Source organism: Salmo trutta, chromosome 13 (assembly GCF_901001165.1).
Source record: "Salmo trutta chromosome 13, fSalTru1.1, whole genome shotgun sequence".
NCBI lineage: Eukaryota > Metazoa > Chordata > Actinopteri > Salmoniformes > Salmonidae > Salmo > Salmo trutta.
This window is the reverse complement of record NC_042969.1, coordinates 26,267,123-26,289,129: the sequence shown is the minus strand read 5'-3', so window position 1 is coordinate 26,289,129 and position 22,007 is coordinate 26,267,123. Positions and strand designations below refer to the sequence as shown.

Genomic DNA, 22,007 nt, shown 5'->3' with positions numbered 1-22,007 from the left:
AACGGTGTACATGACAGGATGAATGTACCTTTTACAGATTCTTCATACTGCTGTTTAACAGCTTGGATCTGTTCAGAGTGGCTGGCCTCCAGCTCTAACGTCACAGCCTCGTGGCTGGCTCTCAACTCTGTCATCTTCAAAAGAGAAGGAACATGGTTTTAGGAACATTCATGATCCTATGACAAAAGCAACGTATAAAAAGCTTTTTACCACTATCTATTTCCCCAGAGTCAAATTAACTCATGGATACCATGTGTGTCTGCTTGCAGTTAAGGAAGTTGCTAACTAGCGTTAATGCAATTGTCAACTCGTGTTAGTGCAATGTAAGTCTATGGTAACTGCTAGCATGCTAGTATTTACCATAGACTTAGTCATTGCGCTAACGCTGGCTTACGAAACACTAACTTCCTTCATACTGGATGCAGAGACCTAAAAATGGCATCCATGAGTTCACCCGACTCTGGGGAAGCAGATAAAGGGCTTCACTGCCAAAATCCCGAAGTATCCCTTTAACAGGTGCATTATGAATCATCACATCAACAGTAACAGATAGATCATGAAAAGCCTTTAGGCCTTTAAACTAATTAAGATCAAAACCAACACAGTACAGACTGCCAAAAACACTTATTACTAACAGATAGAATTTCAATTCTATTCAGTGAGTCTGTTTGCTTAAGACAGTGTGCATCCCCAAATGGCACACTATTCCCTTTAAAGTGCACAACTTTGACTAGGGTCCATAGGGCTTTGGTCAAAAGGACGCACTATATCAGTAGAGCAACCTTCAGCATCAGGATGAAACCAGCTCCACGCTGACAGTATACCGACAGATGGCCCCAGGTCTGATTTGTGGACTACTTTCTGCAGTGACCAGTTTTCCTTGAAATGAATCTAGCTGAGTAGTATGCTCTGTGAATGACTCAACAGAATGACTGCAGAGGAACTGATGGATATTGTGTATGTCAGGAATGAAAAATCTCCAAACAATTATCTCATTGTCACAGACAGACACAGGACTGAAGCCCTGAGAGCGACAGTCACGTAATGTGTAGTTGTATTAAGACTTAACACTGTGGATGCATTCCAATCCTCTCAAGCCCTTCTCTACATTTTTACTGATCTGAAATAAAGACTTCTCCAGTAAAAAGGAGGAACAGAGCCACGTTTAGCCTATTGGCACTCTTACTGCGTCCCAAATGGCACCCCATTCCCTTTGTAGTGCACTACTTTTGACCAAATCTCATAGGGCTCTGGTCAAAAGTAGTGCACCATACAGGGAATAGGGTTCCATTAGGGATGCATCCAGTAGCTTTAATGTACCTGCTGCTCCATGAGGGCCTTGCACCGGTCTGCCGCCTCCTGGTAGGTCAGGTGGATCTTGTCCCACTCGGCCTGGTAGAACACCCTGAGCCTCTCCTCCAGCTGGGCCAGCTCTGTGTGGTGCTGCTCCTGCATCGTCTGGAGCACGCCCTCCAATGCCCCACACACCTCATCCTTCTCCCGCTCCAACAACTCACACGAGCGGGCCGAGTTCACTGCAGGGTGCCAGTAGGATCCACAGCAGAGGGGAACTCATTTAGTTTTGTGGAACTGTATTTTCTAACAGGAAATGTGTTCGTCTCATCTCTTATCAAAGAAGAACAGCAGCATTATATAAACAATGACAAACTACCAGTCTAACAAAGGGGCTGAGAGGGCCAGTGGGTTCAGCACTGAGACTCCCAAAGTCATGTGCCTGCAATCTCTCTGTTGTGCTTATTGGATTTCTTTATTTACATTTTTCAATGTGACATTTCATGGATGTTTATTGAAATACAAATAAATAAAAAATGTCAATGATGGTAAGGACATCTAGAAATTCTGTCAGTTCTGAGAAAAGGGTAATAAGAGTAGTGAAATTCACCCTGCGTATGCAGGGGCAAGAAATGACTTTGGGAACAACTGTTCAGCAAAACTTGAGGCTCATATGTTATGACATACGACATGGCTGACTACAGAGCACGCTGCCTTACCCAGTGCCCGCCTCTGGCTGACTACAGAGCACGCTGCTTTACCCAGTGCCCGCCTCTGGCTGACTACAGAGCACGCTGCTTTACCCAGTGCCCGCCTCTGGCTGACTACAGAGCACGCTGCCTTACCCAGTGCCCGCCTCTGGCTGACTACAGAGCACACTGCCTTACCCAGTGCCCGCCTCTGGCTGACTACAGAGCACGCTGCCTTACCCAGTGCCCGCCTCTGGCTGACTACAGAGCACGCTGCCTTACCCAGTGCCCGCCTCTGGCTGACTACAGAGCACGCTGCCTTACCCAGTGCCCGCCTCTGGCTGACTACAGAGCACACTGCCTTACCCAGTGCCCGCCTCTGGCTGACTACAGAGCACACTGCCTTACCCAGTGCCCGCCTCTGGCTGACTACAGAGCACGCTGCCTTACCCAGTGCCCGCCTCTGGCTGACTACAGAGCACACTGCCTTACCCAGTGCCCGCCTCTGGCTGACTACAGAGCACACTGCCTTACCCAGTGCCCGCCTCTGGCTGACTACAGAGCACACTGCCTTACCCAGTGCCCGCCTCTGGCTGACTACAGAGCACACTGCTTTACCCAGTGCCCGCCTCTGGCTGACTACAGAGCACACTGCTTTACCCAGTGCCCACCTCTGGCTGACTACAGAGCACGCTGCTTTACCCAGTGCCCGCCTCTGGCTGACTACAGAGCACGCTGCTTTACCCAGTGCCCGCCTCTGGCTGACTACAGAGCACGCTGCTTTACCCAGTGCCCGCCTCTGGCTGACTACAGAGCACGCTGCCTTACCCAGTGCCCGCCTCTGGCTGACTACAGAGCACACTGCCTTACCCAGTGCCCGCCTCTGGCTGACTACAGAGCACGCTGCTTTACCCAGTGCCCGCCTCTGGCTGACTACAGAGCACACCGCCTTACCCAGTGCCCGCCTCTGGCTGACTACAGAGCACACCGCCTTACCCAGTGCCCGCCTCTGGCTGACTACAGAGCACACTGCCTTCTTGGCAGTACAAAGACATACCCATGAGTTATCAAAAACACATTTTCACAATTGTCTGAAATCAGTGTCATGTCCTAGGATTTTTTTTTATATTGACTCACTTCTGTCCTACTTGCAACATACGTCTGCTACAGTAGAACAGTACACCAGCTTACAGCTTGAACATGGACATGCTGCTGTTACTACTGTCTAACACAATGGACATGCTGCTGTTACTACTGTCTAACACAATGGACATGCTGTTGGGGGTACTGGAGGACTGGAGTTGGGAGACACTAATATAAACTAAGCAACAGACACATGGCTCTGGTGGGCCCTTGCGTGCTGTGCCACATTCCTGGTACAGACAGAACAGATGCCAGCGTGATGCCCAGCAGTTGGCCTTGCCAGCCCGTGAGGATTTCCGTTGGCTGGCGATGACATAAGAGTGGCAGCTGTGTACAACAGGGTAGTATCTACTGTCGCCATGTGTAGCAGGTGACATCCATATGAAGGTTGATTCCTGACACACAATCCTACCAGTATGAACAGAATAGCTCAATAGCTCTCGATTTACAAGTGGACAGGGATGGATGGTTATTAAAGGCTACTTCCAGCTGTTGGTGCAATAGAAATCATTCTAATTCTATGGTTGGTGCCCTTCTGCAGGCACGTGTCAGAATATGAATCTTCTTATGCAATATGTTTAATGGTGGCAACCTTCATAAAACAAGACATGTTCACCACAGAACAGTACCGTGTATCTTTAAACACAGATCAGCGATTAGATGGTATTCACACGTTAAAAGGATTGGGGAAGTGATTGCCCCTCCGTTGACACTGCAACAGTTCAGAGAAAGTTTCAGGAGAAAGGGGAATGAGGCTCTTTATCATGTGTACCAGGCAAAAATGCCAAGCAGAAGGTTTCTACCCGATATGAGACAAACATCTAAACATAAATAAATGTAAAGAACCAGCTCAAGTGTACAGTACAGAAAAGACAGGTGTAGGATAGGGACCCTGACAAATGAGGCTGTGGTTGTTACACAGATGGTATATCACCCCGTGAGCCAGAGAACTGTGGTTGTTACACAGATGGTATATCACCCCGTGAGCCAGAGAACTGTGGTTGTTACACAGATGGTATATCACCCCGTGAGCCAGAGAACTGTGGTTGTTACACAGATGGTATATCACCCCGTGAGCCAGAGAACTGTGGTTGTTACACAGATGGTATATCACCCCGTGAGCCAGAGAACTGTGGTTGTTACACAGATGGTATATCACCCCGTGAGCCAGAGAACTGTGGTTGTTACACAGATGGTATATCACCCCGTGAGCCAGAGAACTGTGGTTGTTACACAGATGGTATATCACCCCGTGAGCCAGAGAACTGTGGTTGTTACACAGATGGTATATCACCCCGTGAGCCAGAGAACTGCCACTGGTGATTCTGCAACTAAGGGCATTTTTTTATTATTATTTTTTTGAAATCACACAAAATATGATTTTACTCGATTTCCATTTTAGTTTAAAACTTAACAATGGGTTTTTGGAATATTTGGTTTATCCGTCTATAGGATTTGGTACTACCATATTAACAAATAATTATTTTAATTCCTTAACCATAAATCCTGGCCTGCGCTGGCTGTGCTTGTATACCTGCATGGGGGCTACCATCAACAATGCAATTTCTTTTTGAAATTGTTATAGATTTATCATTTTTCCAGTAGTTACAGTATATTGGGAACAAGTGCTTTACACTTGAAGTACAGTTGAAGTCGGAAGTTTACATACACCAAAGCCAAATACATTTAAACTCAGGTTCACAATTCCTGACATTTAATGATAGTAAAAATTCCCTGTCTTAGGTCAGTTAGGATCACCACTTTATTTTAAGAATGTGAAATGTCAGAATAATAGTAGAGAGAATTATTTATTTCAGCTTTTATTTCTTTCATCACATTCCCAGTGGGTCAGAAGTTTACATACAGTCAATTAGTAAGTGGTAGCATTGCCTTTAAATTGTTTAACTTGGGTCAAACGTTTTGGGTAGCCTCCCACAAGCTTCCCACAATAAGTTGGGTGAATTTTGGCCCATTCCACCTGACAGAGCTGGTGTAACTGAGTCAGGTTTGTAGGCCTCCTTGCTCGCACACGCTTTTTCAGTTCTGCCAACAAATTGTCTATAGGATTGAGGTCAGGGCTTTGTGATGGCCACTCCAATACCTTGACTTTGTTGTCCTTAAGCCATTTTGCCACAACTTTGGAAGTATGCTTGGGGTCATTGTCCATTTGGAAGACCCATTTGCAACCAAGCTTTAACTTCCTGATTGATGTCTTGTGATGTTGCTTCAATATATCCACATCATTTTCCTACCTCATAATGTCATATATTTTGTGAAGTGCACCAGCCCTCCTGCAACAAAGAACCCACACAACATGATGCTGCCAACCCCACAACATGATGCTGCCACCCACGTGCTTCACGGTTGGGATGGTGTTCTTCGGCTTGCAAGCGTCCCCCTTTTTCCTCCAAACATAACGATGTCATTATGGCCAAACAGTTCTATTTTTGTTACATCAGACCAGAGGACATTTCTCCAAAAAGTACGATCTTTGTCCCCATGTGCAGTTGCAAACCGTAGTCTGGCTTTTTTAGGGCGGTTTTGGAGCAGTGGCTTCTTCCGTGCTGAGAGGCCTTTCAGGTTATGTCGATATAGGACTTGTTTTACTATGGATAGATACTTTTGTAACTGTTTCCTCCAGCAATTTCACAAGGTCCTTTGCTGTTGTTCTGAGATTAATTTGCACTTTTCACACCAAAGTACGTTCATCTCTAGGAGACGGAACGCATCTCCTTCCTGAGCGGTATGACGGCTGCGTGGTCCCATGGTGTTTATACTTGCGTACTATTGTTTGTACAGATGAACGTGGTACCTTCAGGCGTTTGGAAATTGCTCCCAAGGATGAACCAGACTTGTGGAGGTCAACAATTTGCTTTCTGAGGTCTTGGCTGATTTCTTTTGATTTTCCCATGATGTCAAGAAAAGAGGCACTGTTTGAAGGTAGGCTTTGAAATACATCCACAGGTACACCTCCAATTGACTCAAATGATGTCAATTAGCCTATCATCAGAAACTTCTAAAGCTATGACATAGTTTTCTGGAATTTTCCAAACTGTTTAAAGGCACAGTCAACTTAGTGTATGTAAACTTCTGACCCACTGGAATTGTGATACAGTGAGTTGTAAGTGAAATAATCGGTCTGTAAATAATTGTTGAAAAAATTACTTGTGTCATGCACAAAGTAGATGTCCTAACCGACTTGCCAAAACTCTAGTTTGTTAACAAGAAATTTGTTGAGTGGTTGAAAAACAAGTTTTTAATGACTCCGACTTCAACATTTTACATTTACATTTTAGTCATTTAGCAGACGCTCTTATCCAGAGCGACTTACAGTAGTGAATACATACAAAAAAATAAAAATGCATGAAATGTACTGGCCCCCGTGGGAATCGAACCCACAACCCTGGCATTGCACACACCATGCTGGTGTTGCAAACACCATGCTCTACCAACTGAGCCACAGGGAAGACTATGTGTTCATTGTGGCGGTAATGGTAAATTGGACTAGTTAAAATAAGTGGGTGGAAATGGATTATCATTGAATGCTATAAAGAAAGTAAAATATAATTTAATAAGCAGTATTAAGCAGGGGTATTCCCATTTTATAGAAAAATAAACTACTTCTGGTAATAACCAGGAAATCGTTGTAACCAACATTTTGTCATGGTTATGGCAATTGGCAACATTTTGGGATTTAACTGCCAGGCCACAAGGTTTACTTGGTTAGTGGGATCAGCCATCATTAGATTAATTCCAACCACAACATAATGAGATGTATCATTTCAAATAGAGGACAATCTAGATGAATTGGCTCAGTTGGTAGAGCATGGCGCTTGCAAAGCCAATGTTGTTGGTTCGATTCCCATGTGGGACCAGTTTGAGAAAAAAAGTATGAAAATGAATGCACTCACTACTCTAAATCACTCTGGATTAGAGCGTCTGCTAAATGCCTAAAATGTAAGATTTCTTTTTAAATTGACGTTGCGGTAATGACGCAGAATAAACAATATTCAAAGTGACCTTTCTTGGAGGTGGAGATATGATATACTCTCATGTCATATCCTTGTTCTTCACTTTCACTTCTTTTGTGATTTGACGTGTAAAATGTTGACTTAACACCATATGATCATTTTGTTCAGAGTGATGGTAAAGCAGCAATACTGAGGCAACTATTTTGTGTAAAAAAAAAGTAACAAACGGCTTACACACATAAAATATTTATATAGTATTCATTTACTTTGACTCTTTCCAACAGGTGCATTAAATATTTTGAAATGATAAAAATGTCTAAGTGTAATATATAGCATCATATCAAAAGTGTGGGAGTGAGAAGAAATAGAACCCCAGACCGACAGGGACAGAGCCCAAACAAACATCAGGTTGAGCCCTGAACTCCACAGGCATGAAGTAACACAGGGGATATGGTCATAGGAGCCAGGCTAAATTCATCACACTAAAACACACTGTAAAGGCCCATCTGGGGATTGGGGCTGAAGCCATATCTAAAAGTTACTGGTCTTGGATTCTTGTCAGGGTGATGGCTTTGAATGTGCCCCAATTCCAGATACTAGGTGGTGAGGCAGGAAAAAACTATGACGCGCTTGTAATTTATATTGGTGAAGAGTGTTAATATGAAAGGATAGTATGTCATGTCATGAAACTGGAGGTGGCCCAAACAGACAATGCAGTACACTGTAATTTGCCAGCTGCTGTGAGTGGAGTGATGACATCATTGGGGGAGCAAGCCCATACTAGCTATGCAGAATACTGTCTGAGGGATGGGGTAAAGTATACCCTATTCCCAGGGCCTATATAGGGCTCTAGTCAAAAGTAGTGCACTATATAGGAAATAGGGTGTCATTTGGGATGGAAACACTGACGGTAAGTGTTGGGCTCAGGATAAATGCCTTGTGGTCTTTGCCTTCCTCCCCTCTCCCTGTACAGTACTACCATGTACCAACAACCCCAGTGGGTCTGTCTGTAGACCTGTCTGGGGGTCTTATCTATTAGAAGCTGATACACTGGGCTTAATGGGAAGGGGAGTCATGTGCTGGTCCCAAGGCTGAGGTACGTTGTCTGACCACCAACATGGAGGGAGGGGTGGAGCCACACTAGCCCATTGCAGCCCCACGGGAACAGAACAGATAGAGACTTAATACAGGGATGCAAACTGTGAAGCGCAAGAAAAAATATTTTCAGAGAACAACAAGTACATTATACACATTTGATTAATCTCAATAATCCTAACTTTCCAAACCACAATAGACAATAAATAGTGCCCACGGGTATGGGGAGTTTGGCTCGTTGGTCTGCCTACAAGGTTTAGCATGATGTCATGATCACCTCAGTCTCCCCAGACAGGAACACACAGAGCACTGGAACATCAGACCAATTCAGCTCTCAGTTTAGTTGTTCCAGGTTTTGGATTTCCCCCCAGTTTTTTTTTTCTTCAGGTTTTGACTCTAAAAAATGTAATGTTCCTTTATAGAAAAACAAATCAATTTGATGTTGTAAGTCCACAACAATACTTATCAGGAGGTCTTTTAAGGTCCAGGGAACCCCCCCATCGACATTTCATTGGGAAGTTTTTTTAAATGACCGTTTCTGCATGCTAACTGGCTACATAACACATAGGCACACAGAAACAGGCATTACAGGCATTACTTCAGAAAGTTGCAAGAAATACCAATCACTGATGCATTATTTTCATGAATTCGGAGAAACAAGTCCAATTTAACTACTTTCTAAAAAATGCTATACATTTTACTTTCTGTGCTCAGTCCAGAGGCTCAGCCAATGATTTCGATACGAGCCCCCCCCCCTTTCAGGATTCATGTAGATGGTCTATTTTGAGATCAAAACAGTGTATCGGCAACCAGCACGTAAACCACAGCATGGCCAGGAGAGGTGTTTCCAAGGCCACTGCAGTGTGTTGTGGGTTGTGGGGTGCGTCTGTCTCCACAGCTCTCTTACGGCCTCAGATAGTTGAGCATTCCAGCACAGGGTGCTAACAGCCTCTATGGGGGCCGGCTGCTAACAGCCTCTATGGGGGCCAGGCACAAACCTAAGGACCCTCAAGGGAACATGCTGCATCAGAGACACTCAGAACAGAGGCCGGGGCTAATAGAGCAGACGCACTTCTACACTGCGTCGGTTCTGGGCGTCCCATCCCCTCCTCGGTGGAGGAAGGAACAAATTAACCAGGGAAGGAGGGAGAGAATCTAATTACAGGGCAGATAAGAGGCAAAGGGAATACAAGCAATAGAATAACTGTCTGATGACACTGCCACTGTTTGGGCTTGTGACAGACTTAAGCTGCTTATTAAACTCATAGTCATGGCAGCAATGTTTTTTTCCAAAAGAGAGTCAGAGATGGTTTCTGAGCTCCCTCCCCACACACTGAAAGCACAAAATCACTGTCAAGGCAAAGCCCACGAGTTGTTCTTGGGTCTGAGCCTAGTGCTAAGGGTTGGGGCTGAGCCTAGTGCTAAGGGTTGGGGCTGAGCCTAGTGCTAAGGGTTGGGGCTGAGCCTAGTGCTAAGTGCTCTGACAAATAAGAGCTGCACAAACAAAACAAAGTAGCATTGAGCCCTATCTGTGTAGTGTTAGCCGTAGTGATAGCTTAAGTAAACGTAGTGAAGTATTGAAGTGTCCCCTAGACACTGATCTTGGGTCAGTTTATAATTTCCCCCACTAATGGTTAAGGTTAGGATTGAGGGAGGAGAAGCTGATTCTAGATCTGTACCTAGGGGAAAGTTAACCCCGAAGCGGTTAGGGTTGTCTGTGGTGACCTTACTTACCGAGCTCTCCCTGCAAGGTCATCAGTTCCTGGGACAGGTCCCTGCGCTGCTTAATGACCTCATCATGCTGGGAAACACACACACACACACACACACACACACACACACACACACACACACACACACACACACACACACACACACACACACACACACACACACACACACACACACACACTTCAGTAAGAAGAACCTAAAAATGTAATTCGTATAACAGCTTTCAATTCAATATCCTTTCGAATACTATACGGTCATTTTAGATGCACACATCAGACGCATATTGTAGATTCATGACAAGCACTTCTGGGATAAATCCAATGACAGTAACAGCTTCATTAGTGTATGTGACCTCCCCATCTCAACTTAATTTCATTAACAGGATATTGAGCCAAATAGCACAGTTATATTGCTCCTCAGCTAACAAATGCTATTCAACAGCATACAAATGCAAAACATTGAGAAAACATGACAGGCAAAGCCCCCCCCAACCCCTATGAAACTGAGCTGAGACAGAAACCCCAACACCCCTTCTCTCTACCCCCAGCTACTTGACTTTCTCTATTCCTTGCCTTCTCTTCTTTCTACTTCCCCTTCTCGCTCTTTCTCTCTCCCCATCTTTACAGAGGCAGCCCTAGCTGCAGTGCTCCTCCCTAACTGACGCAGAGGGAATCCCTCACTAACCGGTCTCATACTCCTCAACAAATCCACCGGACACAGCACCAACTGAGGACCACAGGCCCTGTTACTGTCCTGCAACAGTCTCCCTCAGAGGATAACAGAACAGAGAAAATACACAGAGGCTAATGAGTCAGCAGTCACAGAACAGACAGGTCAAATAAAGAATCCTATCCTCTAATGAAGGGTCAGTGAGACACAGAGTTAGCAGTCTGTCCTGTCCCCTGCTCCCCAGACAGAGTAGAACAAAAGGTAGAAGTCCTTTACCCGGTCTCCAGAGCAGGGAGGGTTAAGGCACGCTCTGCTCCCCGAGCAGCCCATGGTCCAGCCTCAGGGAGTCTCCCCCAGGCTACAGAGGCCCAGAACACCAAGACACAAATGACAGCAGCACAGGTGGACACCACCTCCACACACACTCCTCTCTAGGACTGCTCCAACTACATCTGACTGAGGCACGACTGAAAACGGCACTCCATTGGCCCTGCTATGTGAGTGCTGAGAGCTTTACCATATTCTCCCTAAGAGAGCGACAGACTGCAGAGGAGTGGGACAGCCTCCTCACAGCTGAGCGGAGGTCACTTTAAGGTGGTGGTAGTAGCAGGCAGCAGTGTTAAAAGGCAGAGCGAATAAGATAGGGTATGTCTAAAATGGCACTCATTTCCCTTTATAGTGCACTGTATGGACCCTGGTGAAAAGTAATGCACTACATAGGAAATAGGGTGCCATTTGGGACACACCCATACATAAAGGCCTGACATTAGGCTGACGGAGAGGCATTTACACCTCACTGAGTAGCAGGAGAGGGCCTGGCTGTGCAGTGACCTTCCCAAGGGACGACACCAGGAGAAGGGTTCATTACTACCACACCCCTCCCCCCACCATACATTAAGCATAGTTTTTATATCATATTTCTATGCCATTTCTATCCTATACCACTATGACATACAGTCGATTCAGTGCCAGCTAGATATGATCATTGGAACAGAGTGCTGGTAACAAATACACTAGTATCATCATTGGGACAGCATGACAGAGGGCTGGTAATGAATAAACTAGCATCATCATTGGGACAGCATGACAGAGGGCTGGTAATGAATAAACTAGCATCATCATTGGGACAGCATGACAGAGGGCTGGTAATGAATAAACTAGCATCATCATTGGGACAGAGTGCTGGTAATGAATAAACTAGCATCATCATTGGGACAGAGGGCTGGTAATGAATAAACTAGTATCATCATTGGGACAGCATGACAGAGGGCTGGTCATGAATAAACTAGTATCATCATTGGGACAGTATGACAGAAAGCTGATAATTAATACACTTGCCTTTATCTCCTATTTTCTCAAGGATAAAGACAAATCATTATCGGTCTGTCTGCGGTTGGCCCCACATGTAATCTTACTGAGGGTCTGATTTGTCAAATGCCTTTTCAGTTTAATTGAACAAATACACTGAGTGTACAAAACATTACGAGCACCTGCTCTTTCCATGACAGACTGACAAGGTGAAAGCTATGATCCCTTATTGAGGGTCACCTGTTAAATCCACTTCAGAACAGTGTAGATGAAGGGGAGGAGACAGGTTAAAGAAGGATTTTTAAGCCTCAAGACAATTGAGACATGGATTGTGTATGTGTGTCATTCAAAGGTTGAATGGGCAAGACTTAAGTACCTTTGAACACGGTATTATTTAAGTGCCAAAAGATTTAAGTGCCTTTGAATGGGGTATGGTAGTAGGTGCCAGAACTGCAACGCCGCTGGGTTTTTTCATGCTCAGTTTGTGTGTTTCCACCACCCAAAGGACTTCAAGCCAACTTGACACAATTGTGGGAAGCATTGGAGTCAACATGGGCCAGCATCCCTGTGGAACGCTTTCGACATCTTGTAGTCTATACCCTGATGAAGTTAGGCTGTTCAGAGGGAAAAATGGGGTGCGACTCAATATTAGGAAGGTGTTCCTAATCTTTTGTACACTCAGTGTATGTGAACACTTCACCATGTCATTTGGAGGACACGCTACCCTCGTCTCCGAATGTCTACATTTCCCAGACCTCCCCCATAATGATATCATACATAAGGTTTACAATGACCCTCCGCGAGATGTTTATATAAATAAAACCTCCAGTAATCAATCCACATTCAGATCTAATGGTCTGGAAATATGTGAAAAAGACATACAGATGTAGGATCTTAATTTGATTACTCTTTTGTTGCTGAGAATTTGCAAACTTGTAGTGTATGAGTTTTAAAAAGACTTCAGTTTGTAATTTCTATTTTGAAAATTCAGACTTGATTTGCCCTAAATGAAAAACCTGTACAAAAATGTCCATTAATTATAGTCCACATAATAATTCACAAGTCCTTTTGCTGCAGGATAATTATCCTGCTGTAGCAAACTGGCTCAAATTAAGACCCTACATCTGTAGCTACAAAGGAAGAGAAAGGAAGGGCAGGCAGACAAATGATCATAGAAAGGTCTGGAAAGTGGGGGACAATAATAATAATAATAATAATAATAATAATAATAATAATAAGGGGTTATTATCTAACGTCCTTATTTAAATAGTAATATTCTTTATATACAGTAATTAACATTCACTTTTGAATCACACCACGGTCTCTTCTTCTACAGATACTACGGTAATCCATGTCCACTGCTGACAGGAATCATCTAAACAGGTGATAAGAAACAGTACTCAACAACACACCACCTTTTCCAGTGTTTGGTTGTGGTTCGTAACCATATCAAGTCAACAGCTGGGACTCCCACACAGACACTGCAAGGCCCAGCCTATTCCTAGCCTATTGACTGGCTAACAGATTCCAATACTGTACACAGTGTTCAGAAACAAACTGATTCCACAACAGAACAAGTGCCACCCATAGCCTATTCACACACTCCCAATAGATCAAAGTGTCATTGGACCATTGAGTCCTTGTAATGATAATTAAATAAGGCAATATGACATACTGAACCTGATGAAACCTGACAATAGATCTCTAATGAGGCTACCGTTGACTACCGATGAGAGTGCAGGAGCTAGTGACTGTCACTGTGTCATACAGGGGGACAGAGGGGGCTGAGACAGCTGCTGTACCACCATCACAGACACCAGGAACTCTGCTGTTTTTCTGTCGGTTCAGATAATCACTTTCACAGCCTGTCCACCTTCCACCCAAACAGAAGGACCTGAGTCCAACTTCAGAGACTGGAGATCCCACGGAGACGGAATGTAGTGCGTGTGTGTTTGGAAAATAACTCTTGAAATCATTGACGTCTTTGGAACAAGTAGCTTGTCTAACTGACAGGGCTTAAGCACTACAATAAGCATTTAACCTCGATGTATATCATCAGTGTTTTGACAGCAGTCTGGTGATAAAGAAAGCCCTTCTATCTGTCAACTCTCCCAGTCTGTCCCTTTCCTAAATCACTCTACACATGCATTCTAAAGTTTCAACAAATAGAATGTAGCCATGTTCTGACATGTACTGCCAGGGTTCTCGAGATGGTCCTTCAAACAGTTAAGTCAGCTAAAAATAATTTCACAAGACTGGTGCAAGTTTATCCAGAGTCCACATTTCTCCATCCACAAATGTTGAAACTCTCCCGCTCTGGATTCTAAGTGACCACAGCAACAGAACACTGTTCCCCAAAGGATAACATCTGTCAACACACCTCCAGTACTGGCTACTGCTGCCTAGAAAAACAACAATGTAGGCTACATTTATCCCAAGTCCAACGGGTAGATTCATTTTTGCCAATCAAGAGAAACAGGGTCTCTAAAATAGACAGTGACAGCACACCCCTGGTTAATTCACCACACACCACTAATGTCCTATAGAAAGCTGAACATGAATACACGCATCCACAACCCACTCTACACTAATGCTTACGGCATATGAGCACCCACAGATGCCGTAAATGATCGCCCAGACGCAGACCCAGACGCATCCACAGTGTCTGGTTTGTATCAGGAGCTGAGCTCAGGGCCCGACTGGCAGTGATGTCAGATAAGGGGCCCCCGGGAGAAAGGCCTAACAGACATGGGGTGGGTCCCAAATGGAACACCCTATTCCCTACATAGTGCACTACTTTTTACCAGGGCCCATAGGGAAGAGCACTATGCAGGCGGGAATAGGGTGCCATTTGAGACACAGCCATGACGTCTACCTCACTGTATCAACCCCAGTCTGACAACAGCCAGAACCAGAGACACGTCCATTTAACTGATATTACCGTCTCTGTAAAGAAACAGCGAGCATAACAACTAATAAACTGCCAATGAATAACAACTCATTTGGAAATGATGATTAGAAAGAATCTCTGTGCCAGGATCAGTCTCAGATTCTCATGGACAGTGAATGATATGGGAGTCAGCACTACGTCATTATTGATGAAGACGGGAGAGTCTCTTAACCTCAGAAGGCTGATAATTACTGTCACCATCACTGAGAAACACAGCAGTCACCCAGTATTTAAGACCTTAACCAGGCAGCAGGGATAATGAAGGGGGAAGAAAAACACATGCATTTGGAGGTAAAGGGGCTTTGGCAAGTCAGCTATTTCCTCAAAAGGACCTGTGGTAGCCTCTCAAATAGCACCCTATTCCCTTCATAGTTCACTACCCAATAGTAGTAGTGGACTATAGAGGGAAAAGTGCATTTAAGGACACAGCCCTGTAACTCTAGTGAACTACTGCCTTTATCTAATACTGTAGACTACGGTCCTAGTCTATCTAACATGGAAATGTATAGGTGAAAGGTCAAATAATATGGTACTAAAGGATAGTGTAAAGATGAAAGCCTTGAAAGGTCACATGACAGTGCTGAGAGCAAATGGTCAGTCCTCTCCTGAGGAAGCATGTCACTTTATACACTGTTGTTGAGTGTGCGTGCGCACGCACGCACGCACGATAAGATAAATGTATAGAGGACTTTAAATCGTTTAGTTTTTCAATATTTGAAAAACGTCAACGTACTAGTACAAACATTTTCTGAACCATATCAACAAGGCCAATTCTAAAGTTAGTTTGCACTAATCTGGCCAAGGTTAAGTGAAATACAACACATGACCAAAAGTATGTGGAAACCTGCTCGCCAAACATCTCATTCCAAAATCATGGGCATTAATATGGAGTTGGTTCCCCCTTTGCTGCTAGAACAGCCTCCACTCTTCTGGGAAGGTTTTCCACTAGATGTTGGAACATTGCTGCGGGGACTTGCTTCCATTCAGCCACAAGAGCATTAGTGAGGTTGGGCACTGATGTTGGGAAATTAGGCCTGGCTCGCAGTCGGCATTCCAATTCATCCCAAAGGTGTTCAATGGGGTTGAGGTCAGGGCTCTATGCAGGCCAGTCAAGTTCTTCCACACCGATCTCGACAAACCATTTCTGTATGGACTTCGCATTGTGCACGGGGGCATTATGCTTAAAAAGGAAAGAGCCTTCCCCAAACTGCTGCCACAAAGTTGGAAGTGCAGAATCGTCTAAAATGCCATTGTATGCTGTAGAGTTAAGATTTCCCTTCACTGGAACTAAGGGGCCTAGCCCGAACCATGAAAAACAGCCCCATACCATTATTACTCATCCACCAAACCTTACAGTTGGCACTATGCTTTGGGGCAGGTAGCGTTCTCCTGGCATCCGCCAAACCCAGATTCGTCTGTCGGACTGCCAGATGGTGAAGCGTGATTTATCACTACAGAGAATGCATTTCCACTGCTCAAGAGTCCAATGGCGGCGAGCTTCACACCACTCCAGCCGACGCTTGGCATTGCACATGGTGATCTTAGGCTTGTGTGAGCCTGTTCGGCCATTGGAAACCTATTTTATGAAGCTCTCGACGAACAGTTCTTGTGCTGACGTTGCTTCCAGAAGCAGTTTGGAACTCGGTAGTGAGTGTTGCAACCGAGGAGACGTTTTTTACGGGCTATGCCTTTCAGCACTCGGCAGTCCTGTTTTGTGAGCTTGTGTGGCCTACCACTTCACAGCTGAGCCGTTGCTCCTAGTTGACCGGGGCAGCTCTAGCAGGGCAGAAATTTGACAAACTGACTTGTTGGAAATGTGGTATCCGATGACGGTGCCACATTAAATGTCACTGAGCTCTTCAGTACGGCCATTCTACTGTCAATGTTTGTTCATGGAGATTGCATGGCTGTGTGCTCGATTTTATACACCTGTCAGCAACAGGTGTGGCTGAAATAGCCGAATCCACTAATTTGAAGGGGTGTCAACATACTTTTGCATATATAGTGTAGCTACGTATCCCAGCAGGGTCTGATACTACCTGTTTTTACAACGTGTTTATGGAGACGGACTGGCAATATAATGAAAACATGCCAATGACATCACCCAGTATACTGTAACAGTAGAAGAAACATACAGCATACTATGTATTGGTATTGACCTGAAAAGACTATATTTGGCCAAGTGTTCTACAAATATTTGTTAAACTGTACTCAATTGTATAGCCTAAGCATGTGTTCATATGAGATTCTGTATGAAAAGTGCTATATAAAATCTATTATAATAATAAATTATTATTATTATTAAGCCTCTAGTATGACCATAACTTGTGCTGCAGCAACCAACATGGAGGGTGGTGGCTGTGGTGGTGGCTGGGGTGGGCTGGGTAATATTGTGAGCCAGGGAGAGGAGAGTTAGGATAAGGATAGGATAAGCTCATCTGTAGTGCACTGTGGGAAGATGTAATTTCTCTAGTTCCAATCATAACACTCAACCATGAGAACGAAAACAAAAACAAACAGTGAGCTGAACACTCACATCCACACACACTCAGTTCATACCGATCAAGAGTTGTGACCAAGCAGCGTGAGCAACATGATTAAGAACCACAATGTAATCTAATGTCCTAAATTACACTAGTGTCTCAATGTCTTCAATTCTATTAGTATAAAAAGCAACAATAACACCCTTACCAGAATTCAGTGTCTTTGTTAAGTGTATGGTTAAGACATCCATACAGAAACATTAAAGAGAAAAGGTATGCTTCCTACCTCTGCCAGGGTCTGCTGTAGCACCACCACAATGGCCTCAAATTTGCAGTTACTTGCGGCCAGGAGTCCCTGGAGCTGCTGGATGCTCTGGTTCTTCCTCTCGCACAGTGCCCGGTAGCTCTCCATGCCCCCCGCCCTGCCCTCCGCCAGCACCAGGTCTGGATGCCCATCCCTCTGGGGCGGCAGTGGCGACTGCTGTTGAGGCTGTGGGTGGCTTCGTGGTGTCACCCTCTGTCTGTTCTTGTCCACTACAAGAAAAGATCCACCGTTCAGTGTTGTTACAACGTTCAGCATCATCATTCCCCCCTCCATGATCCCTGTGGCTGGGTAGAAGACTAGCTACAGTAGCACCTCAAACTCCAGCCTGAGGCCACCACCAGTCTAGCTCCAGCCTGAGGCCACCACCAGTCTAGCTCCAGCCTGAGGCCACCACCAGTCTAGCTCCAGCCTGAGGCCACCACCAGTCTAGCTCCAGCCTGAGGCCACCACCAGTCTAGCTCCAGCCTGAGACCACCACCAGTCTAGCTCCAGCCTGAGACCACCACCAGTCTAGCTCCAGCCTCCAGAGAGAAACAGACCGACTACTGTCCAGTAACACTAGCCCAGCTCATACAGGATGGCCGTCTGTCCAGTAAAGAAGGAGTAGAGGACAGTGGCACTGTCCTGTCCAGCGAGGCCTTAGCAGCAGAAAGATGATTCACAGAGCCATTATTTCCCAGAGAAAGAGAGATGCCCCAACACACAGTAAAATGGATCCCCGAATGAGATTACATCTCCTGATTCAATCTTCCTCCTGCTCTGCTCTCTGGATGGACGCAGTAGTCACCGGAGCCCGCTTATTTTAGCAGGGCCGTGCCAGTGGTTTTGATTTACATGAGCTTTATAAATATAACACCCCTCTGCATAATAACCGCATGGATCCAACTAATAAACAGAAGGCTGTTAGTCTCCTTTAACTTCTAATAAGCTATGGCAGGGCTGACTAAAGATACAGGCTTGTTACTAAAAGTGTTGCCATGAGGTAAAAAAGAATGCAGATGCGTAAGTTAGTGTGTTTGAGAACTTATTGATATTGGACACCTGCGGCTGGCTGGATAGCTGCAAGGCACTAGGTGCTGCTTGCCTCGTTCTGTTGGGGGAAAATATGTAATGGGACAGTGAGGACAGGCTTAGACATAACAGGAATACCAGCTTTAATGAGGGAAAGATTGTACCAATGCCGTCTGGGGAGACTTCCAGTCACATAACCCTGGGACTAGAGTTAGAGGATTTAGGATGACAACCTGCCTCCCTAATTAAAACACGAACAAACGTGATGGTGTGTTCTATTTTTGAATGGGACTGGTGAGTATATGGAGTACTGTAAAGTTCTATCGATGACAAACTCCACTCAGAGAATCTACCGTCTACATCCTACATACACTTATGCTTATGTGTGACGCTTTAAACATATCTCTTTACAGACATACTATATTTACCCATTAGCCCATAGATGAACATACAGGGGAAAAATACTCTGGGTAAATTTAGAGTGCGAAGGACAGCAGCATCCAACCACATCACAACAGTGAGGGTTTCATTCAAAAGGACCCTGGCGGTCAGGTTAGTTAGATCTACAGTAGTATGTATTAATGACCTTCTTCAGGAAAGGATGTTAGGATACGGCTTTCAACCCCCATCTTAACATCCATATATTTACATTGTCATTTAGCAGACTCTTTAACCCAGAGCGACTTACAGTAGTGAGCGCATACATTTTTCATACTGGTCCCCCGTGGGAATCAAACCCACAAACCTGGCGTTGCAAGGACCATGCTCTAGCAATGGAGCCACACGGGACCCCATATGAACAAACATCACAAACACTACCGGTCAAAAGGTTTAGAACACCTAGATTCAAGGGTTTTTCTTTGTTTTTACTATTTTCTACATTGTAGAATAATAGTGAAGGCATCAACACTATGAAATAACACATATGGAATCATGTAGTAACCAAAAACAAGTGTTATACAAATCAAAATATATTTTATATTTCAAATAGCCACCCTTTGCGTTGATGACCGTGCTGCACACTCTTAGCATTCTCTCAACCAGCTTCATGATGTAGTCACCTGGAATGCATTTCAATTAACAGGTGTGCCTTCTTAAAAAGCTAATTCGTGGAATTTCTTTCATTCTTAATGTGTTTGAGCCAATCAGTTGTGTCTTGACAAGGTAGGGGTGGTATACAGAAGATAAGTCTATTTGGTAAAACACCAAGTCCATATTATGGCAAGAACAGCTCAAATAAGCAAAGGGAACGACAGTCCATCATTACTTTAAGACATGAAGGTCAGTCAATACGTAAAATGAAGTACTTTGAAAGTTTCTTCAAGTGCAGTCGCAAAAACCATCAAGCGCTATGATGAAACTGGCTCTCATGAGGACCGCCACAGGAATGGAAGACCCAGAGTTACCTCTGCTATAGAGGATAAGTTCACTAGAGTTACCAGCCTCAGGAATTGCAGCCCAAATAAATGCTTCACAGGGTTCAAGTAACAGACACATCTCAACATCAACTGTTCAGAGGAGACTGTGTGAATCAGCCCTTCATGGTTGAATTGCTAAAAAGAAACCACTGCTAAAGGACACCAATAAGAATAGACTTGCTTGGGCCAAGAAACACAGGCAATGTGACATTAGACTGGTGGAAATTTGTCCTTTGGTCTGGAGTCCAAATTGGAGATTTTTGGTTACTACATGATTCCATGTGTGTTATTTCATAGTTTGTTTTCACTATTATTCTACAATGTAGAAAATAAAAATAAATTAAAAACCCTTGAATGAGTAGGTGTTCTAAAACTGACCGGCGGTGTATTATATATTTATATATTTTTTTCAGGTTCAACGGTAACACCAGAGGGTAATTTGTGTCTTCCAAATTGTTTTTTTTTCTTATTTTTTTTCTCCCTAACGAGAGAGAAATAAGGGTTTAGACTCGAAACAACATTCCTGACCCCAGGACACTTCCACAGTTGACTATACAGGAAACAGGAAAAGGAGCACGGTGTCTGCATTGATCGGAATGCTTTGTTTGTCTCATCAATAAACAGATCAATGCAGACACAGTGCTCCTTTTTCTGTATTCTCCTGTATAGTCAACCGTTGAAGTCCTGGGGTCAGGAATGTTGTTTGGATTTTTTCAAGTCCCTCAGTCAAACACCGGATTCACCTTTTTGTTCAAGCTAGGCTGAAGTGCGTTTGGGTACACTTTCTTTCCAAGGTTTTAACTGGAAGTACAAGTTAATGGATCCAAAACTGGAGTTGTTGTGTCAGAAATGTTCATGTTTTGTTTACCACTTCCTGATAATGCTATTTTGCTGACTGAAACAATTGCTAATAATTCTATTAATAAAATAAAGTAGGAAAGCACTCTATTGAGACTAGTTCCCATAAAATAGCTCACATGTAAATGAAGTAGCATTCATAAATATGCCACATCTTGCACAGCCATTTAGTCTAGACTGGAAGCCAGCTGTTGGCTTGACCAGAACCAAGCTGGTTTTGAGGGGAGGGCTGTGTGGTATTGAGGGGAGGGCTATGTGGTATTGTAGGTGTAAGATGTTCTGTGTAGTCTGACGCCCTCTGCTGGTGATGTCAGAGGTCTCTGGACTCTGTGGGGATTCCTTACGCAATAATACTGCAGCAGCAGCAGCCAAGACCTGCCCTGAGACACACATACATGCAGCATAGCCCTGCCCACACACAATATGATAGGCAGGCATTGGAAATACTGCAGTGGATACTATTGAACACATTAATATGTAGGTCTCAATTCTGAGTAAACTGACATGTTGAATCATTATAATATGTATCAAGGAAAATATGTAAAGGTCATAGTTTCTAATCAGTTCACTAATTGAGATGGACAATTTCTTAAGCTTTCTGCAAAACAGTTTGACTGCCCTAATATAACCACATATCCACTTGGGAGATTGGATCAGGAACTTTTCTGATGTCATGGAATTTCATTCCCCTTTAGGGAGAGAGTCCTGGGGTAAAACTTGACATTATTATGCAACAGATAACCAGAGTGTTTCAATAACTAATGTTCATCTCTTTTACCTGTATTATTTGAAGCAGTCCCAAGAGGCAGCTGGCCATGCTCTCTAGAGTCTAGACAAAGCAGGGTTGCCACAGCCACAAAATAAAAATGGTCTATATTGTAAACATTCAAACATTTGCTTTTTGTTCTTAATTTAAGGTTAGGCATAAAGTTAGCAGTGTGGTTAAGGTTAGGTTTAAAATTCAGATTTTATGAGAAATTCTAGAAATAGGCAGGATTTAGTGACAACCACAAAACAGGTGTTTGTTGCCATCCAACCTGTGTCTCCCATGGCAGAACACCTA

At 44.2% G+C, this 22,007-nt stretch overlaps 1 protein-coding gene across 5 annotated transcripts in view; it reads right to left on the bottom strand.

Moving 5' to 3' along the window:
* mtus1a (microtubule associated tumor suppressor 1a) overlaps nt 1-22,007 on the bottom strand; it is a 53,325-nt gene that overhangs the window by 4,688 nt on the left and 26,630 nt on the right. For all 5 annotated transcript variants that reach the window (XM_029771620.1, XM_029771618.1, XM_029771621.1 and 2 more), the window contains 4 exons: nt 17,619-17,866; nt 9,926-9,992; nt 1,321-1,535; nt 29-134 (listed from right to left, as the gene is read on the bottom strand). In XM_029771620.1, the coding sequence (XP_029627480.1) occupies nt 29-134; nt 1,321-1,535; nt 9,926-9,992; nt 17,619-17,866 (636 nt within the window). The remainder of the gene's footprint in view (nt 1-28; nt 135-1,320; nt 1,536-9,925; nt 9,993-17,618; nt 17,867-22,007) is intronic.